Here is a 13,491-nt window from a genome sequence, read left to right as displayed (position 1 = left end):
AGTCCACGACTTCCCTGAAGGCATCGACACCTTCAGCGAGCGCGATGCCGATCACTAACAACGCGGTTCGCAATTGGACCCCTCGGTCGATGGACTGCCCCATCGCCGCACACGCGTCGAATACAAATCAAGCGACAAGTCCTCACTTACTAACAACTCCGCTATCATTTTTAATTGCTGGAGGGGTTGCCCCTCATACCTACCTGAAAATCCTGGCTCCGCCATTGGAAGGGAGGTCACCGAGTTGGAGGTGAGCGGGAAAGACATTCGACAAATCTGGGGCAGCAATGCGGAACCATTGACACTAAAACAATTTTTTAAAAATACTTTACCAGGTAAGGCCCCAAACTCAGCCTCGTGGCTCTTTTTCCAGAAGCCACCTGGCCGCAAATGACGGCCCAGCGAAGTGGCTTCTCGTCATCGTGCGGAAAATTTCTAGCGGCCAGGTAACTCCGAACGCGCGTTTCTAAATGCGGAGGGAAAAACGGGCGGACCCGGAGAAAAAAATCCACTCGACCACGGGGAGGGAGAGAGACGCGCAAACTCCGAATGGACAGCAGCGGACGTCAACAGGATCGGGATCGAACTAGGCCACCTCCTGAATACCAGGCGAAGTAGTCAACATCTCGCTGGACCCCGCTCTCAATGATTTGACGAATGAGCGAGCGATTGAACGAGCGAACGAACAAACGGAGCGAACGGGCGGGACTACCGTTGGCTGACGCTGCGCCCCTGCCGCAGCTGGACCGCATGGAGCTGGACCCGCTGAAACGGGAGCTGGAGGAGCGCTGGCGGGCCGTCAAACTGCGCCTGCGGGACGGCGCGCAGATACAAGCGGACGACGCCGCCGGATTTCGAAGGTCGGCTGCCCCACCCCCCCCCCATCCCTCTCCTTCCCCCCCACCTTCCCGCCCCCCCCCCGCCCCCCCCTCGGTGTCAGCGGGGTGGCAGTGGCAGCGGGGCGGAGGCACTGGCACGGACGGCAATGGTTGGCTGGCGCTGGCTTAGGGGCTGGGTGGGGAGGGGCTGGTCACCCCGTGGTGCCCTTATAAAACTCAACGTTCAACCTACTCACGCCAGCTTGTGCCCGCCCTCACAGTCGGGCATATTGTGTGGAATACACCACGTGGTGGTGCCGCCGTTGACCCTGGCCACTGACCGAGCAACCCAACGTTCCCACCAGCAGCTCCCTCCATAGGAATGTGTTCATGTTACGGTGTATTATCCATTCTTTTCCCCATTTAAAAAGCTGGTCCCATGTAAGTGTTAACATTTTTATGAAACACCCTGTATACATTTTGATTTAAAGCTTTCGTGACCGCAGGGATTCATATTCATGGTTCTTTCGGTAAAGTCACCACGTAGAAGGGAAACAATAAGATAATAATAATATAAAACAATAAAATTCTCACGACGTTTCGACTGCAACACAAGCAATCATCGTCAGGTGTGAAAACCACAGCAAGAAAATTTGAAAAAAGTGGCGGTTATTTTTTTACGTTAGCAACCACGGAGAGCGATTTGACACTTTGTTCAGATGGACCAGTCCATCTATGGGGGGGGGGGTGAAAGAAAATAACGGATGCGGTCTGAAAGCCGCCGTAAGCGTGAACACAATCGATTAAGACCCGAAATGGTTTATCGAATCCTTCCAATGATTGCTAAGCCCAGAATCCATCTTCTCGGTTGAAATTGTCTCCGTGTTTGTATATGCGGATAGCCTCATGAACGAATCTCTCGCGGTAGCCGGATGGCTTGCGCCCTGTATAAGTTAACGAATCATCGTCGTCGTCATCGTCATCATCGTCGTCGTCGTCATCATCATCGTCGTCGTAAATGTCCTCATTGTTCTACTTGCAGGCAACTGATTGCCCGTTTCCACTGCATCTCGTGTGACCGTCCGCTGGACCTACCCGTGCCCGCCCCGTGAGTTTGAACGTTGAATCCGGTCGGCGGGTTTATCCCCGATGGGGGAAAGAGTCCTTTGTTTTCTTACCTTGATGACAATTGTGGAACGCCTTCACAGCAATTATACATTTTGATTTAAAGCTTTCGTGACTGCAGTAATTCATATTCTTAGTTCTTTCGGTAAAGTCACGTAGTTTTATATATATATTTTATTATTTTATTGTTTCCCTCCAACGTGACTTTACCGAAAGAACTAAGAATATAGCAATTATACAATTGTACATAGCGTGGTAATAACTTCGAAATTTAGACACGGGTTAGGGGCCGTCCATAAATGACGTCACGCACCTAGGGGTTAGGGGGGGGGGAGGGGGGTCAGACATTTGTGACGATGTGTGACGAGAGGGGGGGGAGTGGGGGGTTTGAGAAATGTGACGTCACATCAAAAGGCGCAACTTTAAATAAATATATAATTGTTATGACAACACTAATTGTGTTATAACAACACTCCTACAAGATCAGAGTGCAGCGCCACATTAAACACGCACTACAATGACAATAGTTTAAAGCGACTTAAAGCACGTTTTATTTTTAAAATGGAAATATGGCTTTGGGGAGGGGCAGAGCTTTGTGACGTCATATTTGAGGGGGGGGGGTCTGACTTTTTGTGACGCCGTGTGACGAGGGAGGGAAGGGGGGGGGTCAAAAATCGTCCAAAATCGCGTGACGTCATTTATGGACGGCCCCTTATTCTAAGTGGTGGTGTTTAAGAAGCCGAAAAGGCCGAATCCCATATTCCCCCCCCCCCCATCATTTTGATACCGGCCAACAAAAGGTCCCCCTCGATGGGGTTTATTCCTTTTGTGCAATCCGCATCACGTGTCCATTCAAATCCCAGAGCTATGTATCTCCCACAGAGCCCGGGGGCCCAGACCATAGATTTGACACTTTTGGGTACCGCCTGAGATAGCAAAACTTGTTGTAATCAATGGCGTAGCCAGGATTTTCAGGTAGGTATGGGTGGGGGGGGGGGGGGCAACCCCTCCAGCAATTAAAAAATTATTGAGGAGTTGTTAGTAAGTGAGGACTTTTCGATTTAAAGCTTTCGTGACTGCAAGGATTCATCTTCTTTGGTTCTTTCGGTAAAAGTCGCCACGTATAGAATGAGAATAAAATAATAAATTGATAAAATAAAATAACGCAATTAAATTCTCACGACGTCTCGCTCCATCGCTGTCCTCCAGACAGTCTCGTCCCTTCACCTGATGAAGGCCACTTGTGTTGTGGCCGAAACGTCGTGAGAATTTTACTGTGTTATTTTATTTTATCAATTTATTATTTTATTCTCATTCTACGTGGTGGTGACTTTACCGAAAGAACCAAAGAAGAGGCGACGACTTGTCCCTTGCCTTGTATTCGACGCGTGTGCGGCGATGGGGCAGCCCATCGGTCGAGGTTCGAATTCGAACCGCGTTGGAATTTGACCGCTTTCACTCGTGCGTGGGGAGCGGTGGCGCTTCGCCGCGCTACGAACCCCCGGCCCATGCCACACTCGAGTTCGATTCCCGCTCACCGCCACCGACACCAGTGACGAACCGTTCCCGGGGCCTCCGCTAGGTCGACTCAGCCTCAAATGAGTAACTCGGTGCACTTTCGTCTGGTTAGGGAGCAGAGCACATGGACGAATGTCAGAAGCAGAGCCTGTTATTTAGCCTTGCTCATGAAAGTTTGATTTTGTCCAGATTTTCTTGCAAATTGAGAACCTCGTGGTTTCTCTTAGCTCTGCCATCACCACACTTAGGACCCGTTATGAATATATTAAAGCACAAAAAAAAGTATTTTACAGTAGTCACAAAAATAAGCGCAGTGTGAATACTGCACACGCGTTTTACAATCACGAAAATAACCATGGACACTGTAGTATTAAACTGCTGTCACAAAAATAACTATTAATTGTTTACAGTATAATCACAGAAATAAGTACAGTATTAATACATCTTGACGTGAAGCTTTCGTGACTGCAGGGATCCCATACTTATATATATTGTTTTATATATATTTATTATTTTATTGCTTCCCTTCAACGTGACTTTACCGAAAGAGCTAAGAATATGAATTACTGCAGTCACGAAAGCTTTAAATCAAAATTTAGGATCCCATACTCTTTGGTTCTTTCGGTAAAGTCACTGAGGTAGGTAGAACATTTGTGAATGAACACAAATACAGCGGAACCTCGGAAATCGAACGCACCAGAACTCTAACAAATCGGTGTTCGACCGATATTTTCGAAGATTTTTGGCCCCGCGTAGATACTACTGACTCTATTGTAGTATGTAGGGTGTGTAGGCATGTATGTAGATACTACTGCCTCTATTGTAGTATGTAGGGTGTGTAGCCATGTATGTAGATACTACTGCCTCTATTGTAGTATGTAGGGTGTGTAGGCATGTATGTAGATACTACGGACTCTATTGTAGTATGTAGGGTGTGTAGGCATGTATGTAGATACTACTGAGTCTATTGTAGTATGTAGGGTGTGTAGACATGTATGTAGATACTACTGAGTCTATTGTAGTATGTAGGGTGTGTAGGCATGTACGTAGATACTACTGCCTCTATTGTAGTATGTAGGGTGTGTAGGCATGTATGTAGATACTACTGAGTCTATTGTAGTATGTAGGGTGTGTAGGCATGTATGTAGATACCACTGCCTCTATTGTAGTATGTAGGGTGTGTAGGCATGTATGTAGATACTACTGCCTCTATTGTAGTATGTAGGGTGTGTAGGCATGTATGTAGATACTACTGCCTCTATTGTAGTATGTAGGGTGTGTAGGCATGTATGTAGATACTACTGCCTCTATTGTAGTATGTAGGGTGTGTAGGCAGGTATGTAGATACTACTGCCTCTATTGTAGTATGTAGGGTGTGTAGGCATGTATGTAGATACTACTGACTCTATTGTAGTATGTAGGGTGTGTAGGCATGTATGTAGGGTGTGTAGGCATGTAGTGAGTAGATACCGCCCAATGGGTTTTTCCTGCGCCAAAATAAACCAAAAACCAAACCAGCTCGCCTGTTGACAAAGTAATCGGAATTCAATTCTGGGGATCTATAAATGGATCGCAGTGTACGGCATAGACCTATCCGCATCACAAACATGAAACGTTCAAACGATTGATATATACGCGCCCCAAGCAGAAGTGAGTGCATGACATAGACTCAGTAACAGAGCAAGCCTCGCAAGGCCATGCAATGGGAACATAGACCGACTAAAGTTGCCAAGATACCGTTGAACAGAAATCATTTTGTTGTATATCCATTCTGATCCATTTGTAGATACCCCACGTATGTGTAATGTCCATCTTCAATATCTTCTCAACGGGTTAATGAACGTGGTGAAAGAGATGACTCCCACGTCTTACAAAAGTCGAGTCGTGTACAAAAAAAAAATGTAACGACCTCTGTTGAGAATGGTGGCACGTAAGAGGCTCTGAAAGAATAATACATACAAATCATCGACACGCGAATTCCTCACAACAAAATCTGATGGAGTATCTAGAAATGGAAACCGAACGAAATTCGGAGGCCGAACGGGCAATCCTGTACGCGGCTGAGACACGTGGTGACCCAGCGTGCGTGACGCTTGCCCAGGCAAAGGCTTTACCGTATGAGAGGAAATCTCTTCAGAGGAGGGGGAGGAGGGAAGGGATGATGCCCCTAGTTCAGTGATAAAAGAAATGTGTGCAAAATTGGTTGAGTTACAGATTTTTTTTTTTATAAAACTATCACCCAGATAAGGCAGCAGCCAACCGAGTGAGCAATCTTTTTAATGTTAATGCAATGTGTCACTTTCGAAACGTTCTAAGACGGAGGCAGGAACACACCTCTTTAGATGAGTTTTTAGTCAGAAAGAGCTCAAGTGACTCGCAGTTAGTGGCAGATAAGAGGCACAAGTGAGAAATGAGCCCAGAAGGGCATTTACCCAACGTTATTATTGAAGGGGGCTCCCCTTCCAAACAATAGCACCACCACCTTCCACCCAAGCCATCAACTCTCCTTACTACAGGTAAAGTGAAGTTCAATGTTCGTTTATTTAAATAATTCCGTGTATTTATTCATTCATTCCATTTGCTTATTGTGCTTATTGCTTTTTTTTGTTTGATTTTATGCAATCGCTGTAAACTCCGTGTAAAAATGCTTTATAATGAGAGATGTCCTGCGTCTGGAACCAATTTTACGTCGCTCATGTTAATTCTTATGGGGGAAATTAATTCGGTGTTCGAACAAATCGGCGTTCGAATGGCCTTCTGGGACGAATTAAGTTTCGATCTCCGTGGTACCACTGTGTAAGAGATGGTCGCTGTACGACTTCTATTAAAAAAACACGGCGCGTGGCACGAACGCCGTGAAAGGTTTGGGGATGAAATCGGACGAAAGAGGAAAGCCTGCTTGGACGAAAGTAGAAACGTGGTTACAATTTGAAATAGGAAATATTTTTCAAACATCGCCACTGGGGAGACAAAGGCGGCCGTGGGTGGTGCTGGTCACCCACTCCCGCCCGGTGTGCTACACGCTAACAGCACTTGCCTCCCCGACAGTCGGTTAAGGCTACCCGCAGGGACCTCTGCGTGGGGAAAGGTGGCGAACCGTGCCCCTACCACAGCACGGTTCCGTCTCACTGCGCCGAGGAATCCGTTCGCAGCGAGCCCGCACACAAGTGGAGCTGGGGGGGGGGGAGGGGGGCGGAGGGAACTTTCTCTCTCTCACTCGCCCGTGACTTTCTCTCTCTCTCTCTCTGTCCCGTGACTCTCTCTCTCGCCCGTGACTTTCTCTCTCACTCACTCGCCCGTGACTCTCTCTCTCTCCCGTGACTCTCTCGCTCTCTCTCTCGCCCGTGACTCTCTCTCTCTCTATCCCGTGAATCTCTCTCTCGCCCGTGACTTTCTCTCTCTCCCGTGACTCTCTCTCTATCCCGTGACTCTCTCTCTCCCGTGACTCTCTCTCTCTCGCCCGTGACTCTCTCTCTCTCTATCCCGTGACTCTCTCTCTCCCGTGACTCTCTCTCTCTCTCGCCCGTGACTCTCTCTCTGTCGCCCGTGACTTTCTCTCTCTGTCGCCCGTGACTTTCTCTCTCCCGTGACTTTCTCTCTGTCGCCCGTGACTCTCTCTCTCGCTCCCGTGACTCTCTCTCTCTCGCCCGTGACTCTCTCTCTCTGTCGCCCGTGACTTTCTCGCTCGCTCGCTCGGACGGTCGTCATCAACGTCGCGGTACCGAGCCTGACCATGTGAGACGTGCAGGCTGCGCGTTGTTTAGAACAAGTGTGGCGGTAATGAAGTATTAAAGCTTTCGTAACTGCATAAAATTACTCATTGGTGTTTTCTCGGAAAAGTCTCTCCCTCTCCCGTCACGTATGTGACTTTACCGAAAAACACCAATGAGTAAGTGTGGCGGTAATCGGTGAAGCGGGGGGGGGGGAGTGGAGCCCCCCCCTTCACTGTGTATCCTTCAGCAGACCTTAGGGGGGGGGGGTGGGGGAGCCCCCCTTCACCGTATAGCCTTTAGCAGACACCCACGTATTCACACTTCCCACTCACTCACCCACCCACGTATTCACACTCACCCACCCACGTATTCACACTCCCCACTCCCCCACTCACTCAGCCACCCACGTATTAACAATCTCCCCCACTAACTCACACACCCACGTATTCACACTTCCCACTCCCCCACTCACCCACCCACGTATTCAACATTCACCCACCCACGTATTCACACTCCCCACTCCCCCACCCACGTGTTCACACTCACCCACCCACGTATTCACACTCCCCACTCCCCCACCCACGTATTCACACGCTCCACCACTCACTCCCACACTCACTCACCCACTCACTCACCCACCCACAGAACGTGACAAATGGGAACGTTACAGAGTTCCCACTAGAAAGCCCCACGATTATGAGAGGCCAAACGTTCGAAACTGAAACCTTCACATGCGCACACGCGTAACACACACACACACACACGCAGGTTTGACACCTACAGGCAAATGCTCACTCGCTGCACCGCACTGCCCGGCTCGCTTTTAACAGTTGCCACGTGTGTTGCGTCTCCTTCCTCTTTGCCAGGCGTCTGATCACCGTTCCAGTGGCGACATCAAAGCAGAAGAACCCCCAGGGGCTTGCAAGGTGCTTTATTCTTTCAGAGCTGTGATGCCGGTTATCCAGTGGCGTACAGGGGATGGCCAATGGATGGTTTGGCTTAAATTGTTTTCCCCCTGTCGCTGTTTCGACTGGAATGTAAAAGTAAAACAAAAATATTTTCAGCCCGCAAGCCGATGAACCACAGATTAAGCGGTAAATTCAGCTGCAACCACAACAAACCACTCGCTTGCTCAACAACAACAACAACCGCCATTCGCCACTAAGTGGCGGTGACGTCACCACGACGCTTGTGCCAGGCTAGGTGCACCTTGAGGCCACGTGAAGTGTCGAACGCCTGCTGGCAGGTCATGAGGCAGACCCTGGTGCCACGGGTTGACTGACTGAGATGAGTGGCTGATGCACCACCTGTGCCCCCTACTGTGCCAACCTGCTGTGCTTTAGCCACCCTGCGCTCTGCTCATTGTTGTGAGCGTCACTCCTCCGCCCTCCGTTGTTGTTGGAGGGCGACTGCCTCCAACTGCCCAGCAGCGTCTTCTTAAAGAGGGGGACCACAAGGGCATCCTTCCAATCCTGCGGAACCCGTCCAGTGGTCCAGACTGTTGTTATGTCATGTAGGGCAGTCTGTGCACAAACGCCACCCTCCCTCAGCATTTTGCTTAGAAGATCATCTCTGCCCGGTGCCTTTCCTGGTCTCAGACTCTGGATCGCCTTTAGTACTTTCTCAACAGATGGCACCTCAGCCAGCCACTCACAGGGGTGACTTCTTCCTCTAATATTTGAGGCACCGCAGCCTCAGCAGGGTCATCCCCACTTTGTCCCATGATGTTTTCTATGTCGAGGGATTTACCCTCCCCCAGGACTTCACAGAAATGCTCAGCGAATCTGCCAACCTCTTCCTGGGGGTCGGAGATTGGATCACCGTTTTTTCGCCTAATGATGGTAATAGGTTACTTTTTGATGGAGTTAAATAGGGATTTGTGATCGCGGGCCATTGAGGCAGACTCCATCTCCTCAGCAACCCGCGACCACCACCCATCCTTGAAGCGCCTCACGGCTCTCCGAACCTCCGAGTGAAGGCTGTGGTAACCCTCCACATTCTCTGACGTGGGATGCTGTAGACGATTAGAGTGGGCCTGTCGCTTTTTCTCAGCCATCCTGAACACATCCTCTGTCAGCCAGGGTCTCTGGGGAGGTCTGGACCGCGTACCCAAAGCAGCCATTGCAGCTGCCTGAGTCACAGTCCTAAACCTCGCCCATTTACCCTCGGCATCTGGAGAAGTGGGGGACGATGCCAATCCCAGCCGGAAGCGATGATGAAATTCTCGCTTGCAACTTTCATCAGCTAGCTGAGACCAGGCCACATTAGGTTGGAATGGGGTCCTGGGTCTACATCCACCACCGGAGTGGAAGAATGGCAGGCGCATCTTACGGATGGCAAGTCGATGGTCAGAGGGTAGATCAGCTCCACGGGAGGTCCTGGTGTCAAGGACATGGGCCCGCATCCGCTGTTCCGTCACTATGTAGTCCAGCAGATGTTCTTGCTTGCATCCGGCATGCATCCACGATGTTGTGTGGATGCACCGATGCCGGAACAGCGTGTTGGTAATTACAAGCCCAAAGGCTGCACAAAAATCTAACAGCCTCCTACCGTTGTTATTGAGTTGATCTGGCCCATGCCCTCCAATCACTCCAGACCAGGTGCCAGCATCATGACCAACTCGGTCATTGAAGTCACCCAACAAGATTACCCTATCCCGAGGGGCCACTTTAGCCAGCACCTGTGGCAGGAGGTCATAGAAGGCATCTGACTCATTGGCCTTGGCTGCATTCCTCCACGAATGTTCGTCTTCGGTGGGGGCATAAGTAACCACGACCACCACTCCTCGCCTCCCATTGATGGGAAGGCGAGCCCAAAGTAGCCTGAGGCTTACAGTTTCCCACACCTCACCACCATGTTCCCACGCCCCCTTAATTCTTTTGTTCAGAAGAAGAGCCACTCCCTGTTGTTTGGTAGTCTCCTGCCCCGCGTAGAGGACTGTCCACCCCTAATGGTGGCAGGAGCCAGAGCCGGTCTACCGGACCTCCTGAATGTCACAGAGATCCAGGTGGTACCGGTCCAGCTCCCAACAGAGGAGTGGCAGCCTCTCCTCCGCAGTGAGCGTTCGAACATTCCACGTGGCCATCCGTAGTGGCTTTTTGTTGTTTCTGGAGGAGCCCCGAGGGTAAAGATTCAATCTCCTGGCTCCGCCAATTGGGGTTTGGCCAGGAGCCGTCATAGCTACCTGTCCCCCCGGGGCCTCCGGCACAAGCTTATTAATTTGATATTTTTTACGTGGTTTTGTGGTGATTTATTGAAGGTGGAGGGGTTATCAGCCCCTCGCACCCATCCAGAGCCCCCATTTAGCCAGTGTGGTGGTTACAAACGCCCTGAGGGGAAAGGCCAAACGGAATTGGCCCTCCCTCCCACAGCACTGTCCACGACAGCGTTGCTTACTCAATCACCTACTCACACACACTCACACACCCACACCAACTCACCTATTCACGTACTCACAAAGTCACACACACACACTCACTGGCTCTGCAAGTTGGCGCACACATGCAGTACCTATGAAGGCCGGCACGACACACGAGGGGATGAGTGGCCAGCACCACGCCCGGCCGCCTTTGTCTCCCCGGCGGCGATGCTTACACACCGCACCGGCTACTCATTCGAGGCTGAGTCGATGCGCGCGCGCGCTCGCACGCATCCAGACAGACAGACGGAGAGACAGAGAGACGGACGGACAGAGAGACAGACGTACAGAGAGACAGACGGACAGACAGAGAGACAGACGGAGAGACAGACAGACAGACAGAGAGACGGACGGACAGAGAGACAGACGGACGGACAGAGAGACAGACGGACGGACAGAGAGACAGACAAACAGAGAGACGGACGTACAGAGAGACGGAAGGACAGGCACAGACAGACGGACAGACACAGACAGACGGACAGACGTACAGAGAGACGGACGGACAGAGAGACGGACAGACACAGACAGACAGACGGACAGACAGAGAGACAGAGAGACAGACGGACATACAGACAGACGGACAGACAGAGAGACAGACAAACAGAGAGACGGACGTACAGAGAGACGGAAGGACAGGCACAGACAGACGGACAGACACAGACAGACGGACAGACGTACAGAGAGACGGACGGACAGAGAGACGGACAAACACAGACAGACGGACGGACAGAGAGACGGACGGACAGACACAGAGAGACGGACAGAGAGACAGACGGACAAACAGACGGACAAACAGACGGACAGACAGAGAGACAGACAAACAGAAAGACGGACGTACGGAGAGACGGAAGGACAGGCACAGACAGACGGATAGACACAGACAGACGGACAGACGTACAGAGAGACGGACGGACAGAGAGACGGACAGACACAGAGAGACGGACGTACAGAGAGACGGACGGACAGACACAGAGACGGACGTACAGAGAGACAGACGGACGGACAGAGAGAGACGGACAGACACAGAGAGACGGACGGACAGACACAGAGACGGACGTACAGAGAGACAGACGGACGGACAGAGAGAGACGGACAGACACAGAGAGACGGACGGACAGAGAGACGGACGTACAGAGAGACGGACAGACAGAGAGACGGACGGACAGACACAGAGAGACAGACGGACATACAGACAGACAGAGAGACAGACAAACAGAGAGACGGACGTACAGAGAGACGGACGGACAGACACAGAGAGACGGACGGACAGAGAGACAGACATACAGAGAGACGGACGGACACAGACACAGAGAGACGGACGGACACAGACACAGAGAGACGGACAGACACAGAGAGACGGACAGACACAGAGAGACGGACGGACACAGAGAGACGGACGGACACAGACACAGAGAGACGGACAGACACAGAGAGACGGACAGACACAGAGAGACGGACGGACACAGAGAGACGGACGGACGGACAGAGAGACGGACGGACAGACAGAGAGACGGACAGACAGAGAGACGGACGTACAGAGAGACAGACGGACAGACACAGAGAGAGACAGACAAACAGAGAGACGGACAGACACAGAGAGACGGACATACAGAGAGACGGACAGGGAGACAGACAGAGAGAGGCTTGTGAACAACGCGTCCCCGTCGTCCCCGTCGTCCCCGTCGTCCCCGTCGTCCCCGTCGTCCTCGGCGCTGCGGCAGCGTGCGGCACCCGGCGGACCCGGCGGCGCTGGACACGCGGCCCTCGCTGAGGACGTGCGGGGGAGGCCACACGCTCATCGCGCACGCGACGGGCAAGCGCGTGGCCCGCGTGCCGCCCCTCGGCCAGCAGGGCCGCGCCGACGAGGGGCCCGGCGTTCCGGCCTCGCGCACGGTCAGTGCCGAGCCGATTTCTTTTTTTTTAAATCCCCCCCCCCCCTCCTTCTCCCCCCCCCCCCTCGCCACCCAACTCTGATGAGTCTGGTGTGCCTGCTGATACTCTCGGTGGCCCCTGGAATCTACCGTCCGGAAACGTGGGACTGTTGCAATGTTAAGATGTTCAGTTTCATTGATTAGGTGAGCCATGAGGCTCGTGGCTCGGGTGCAACCGCAGGAAACAAAAAACACGAACAAAGACAACATCTTAGAATGACGACGCGCAACAGAAGCGTCCAGGAAAAAAAACCCAGTGAAATAATTGTTCGGGAAGAATGTCGATTTTTTTTTTCAATAGAGATAATACTAAAAACTACTATGGCCCACTGAGCTGTACAGCTGTTTTTTTTCAGAAGCGACCTGGCCATCACAAATGATAGCACAACTAAGTGGGCTGCCCATCATCGCGCGGAAATCTCTAGCGGCCAAAAAGTCTGAACGCGTGACGTCGATTATAAATGTGGAGGGAAAAGCAGAGGACCCGGTGAAAAATCCACGCGACCGCGGGGAGAGAGACATGCAAACTCCAAATATACAGCAGCAGGTGTCAGGGTCGGGATCGAACCCACGAACCCCTGTACACTCGGAGAGGTAGTTAACATCTCCTAGCCAACGTGATGATGATGATGAGAGAGAGACACCACAAACTCCAAATATACAGCAGCGGGCGTCAGGGTCGGGATCGAACCCACGACCTCCTGTACACTTGGAGAGGTAGTTAACATCTCCTAGCCAACGTGATGATGATGATGAGAGAGAGACACCACAAACTCCAAATATACAGCAGCAGGTGTCAGGGTCGGGATCGAACCCACGACCTCCTGTATACCAGACGAGGTAGTTAACATCTCCTAGCCACCGTGATGATGATGAGAGAGAGACACCACAAACTCCAAATATACAGCAGCAGGCGTCAGGGTCGGGATCGAACCCACGACCTCCTGTACACTCGGAGAGGTAGTTAA

General features: G+C 51.4%; 1 protein-coding gene across 1 annotated transcript in view; it reads left to right on the top strand.

Moving 5' to 3' along the window:
- Window positions 1–13,491, top strand: part of LOC116955118 (uncharacterized) — a 79,654-nt gene that overhangs the window by 60,117 nt on the left and 6,046 nt on the right. The window contains exons 10-13 of the mRNA XM_076052869.1: window positions 742–860; window positions 1,861–1,926; window positions 8,041–8,100; window positions 12,314–12,485. Of these exons, the coding sequence (XP_075908984.1) occupies window positions 742–860; window positions 1,861–1,926; window positions 8,041–8,100; window positions 12,314–12,485 (417 nt within the window). The remainder of the gene's footprint in view (window positions 1–741; window positions 861–1,860; window positions 1,927–8,040; window positions 8,101–12,313; window positions 12,486–13,491) is intronic.

This window comes from Petromyzon marinus, chromosome 58 (assembly GCF_048934315.1).
Source record: "Petromyzon marinus isolate PM22_M1 ecotype Great Lakes invasive population chromosome 58, UKy_Petmar_22M1.pri1.0, whole genome shotgun sequence".
Lineage (NCBI taxonomy): Eukaryota > Metazoa > Chordata > Hyperoartia > Petromyzontiformes > Petromyzontidae > Petromyzon > Petromyzon marinus.
The sequence above is the reverse complement of the archived record's forward strand: the minus strand, read 5'-3'. Positions and strand labels throughout refer to the sequence as shown.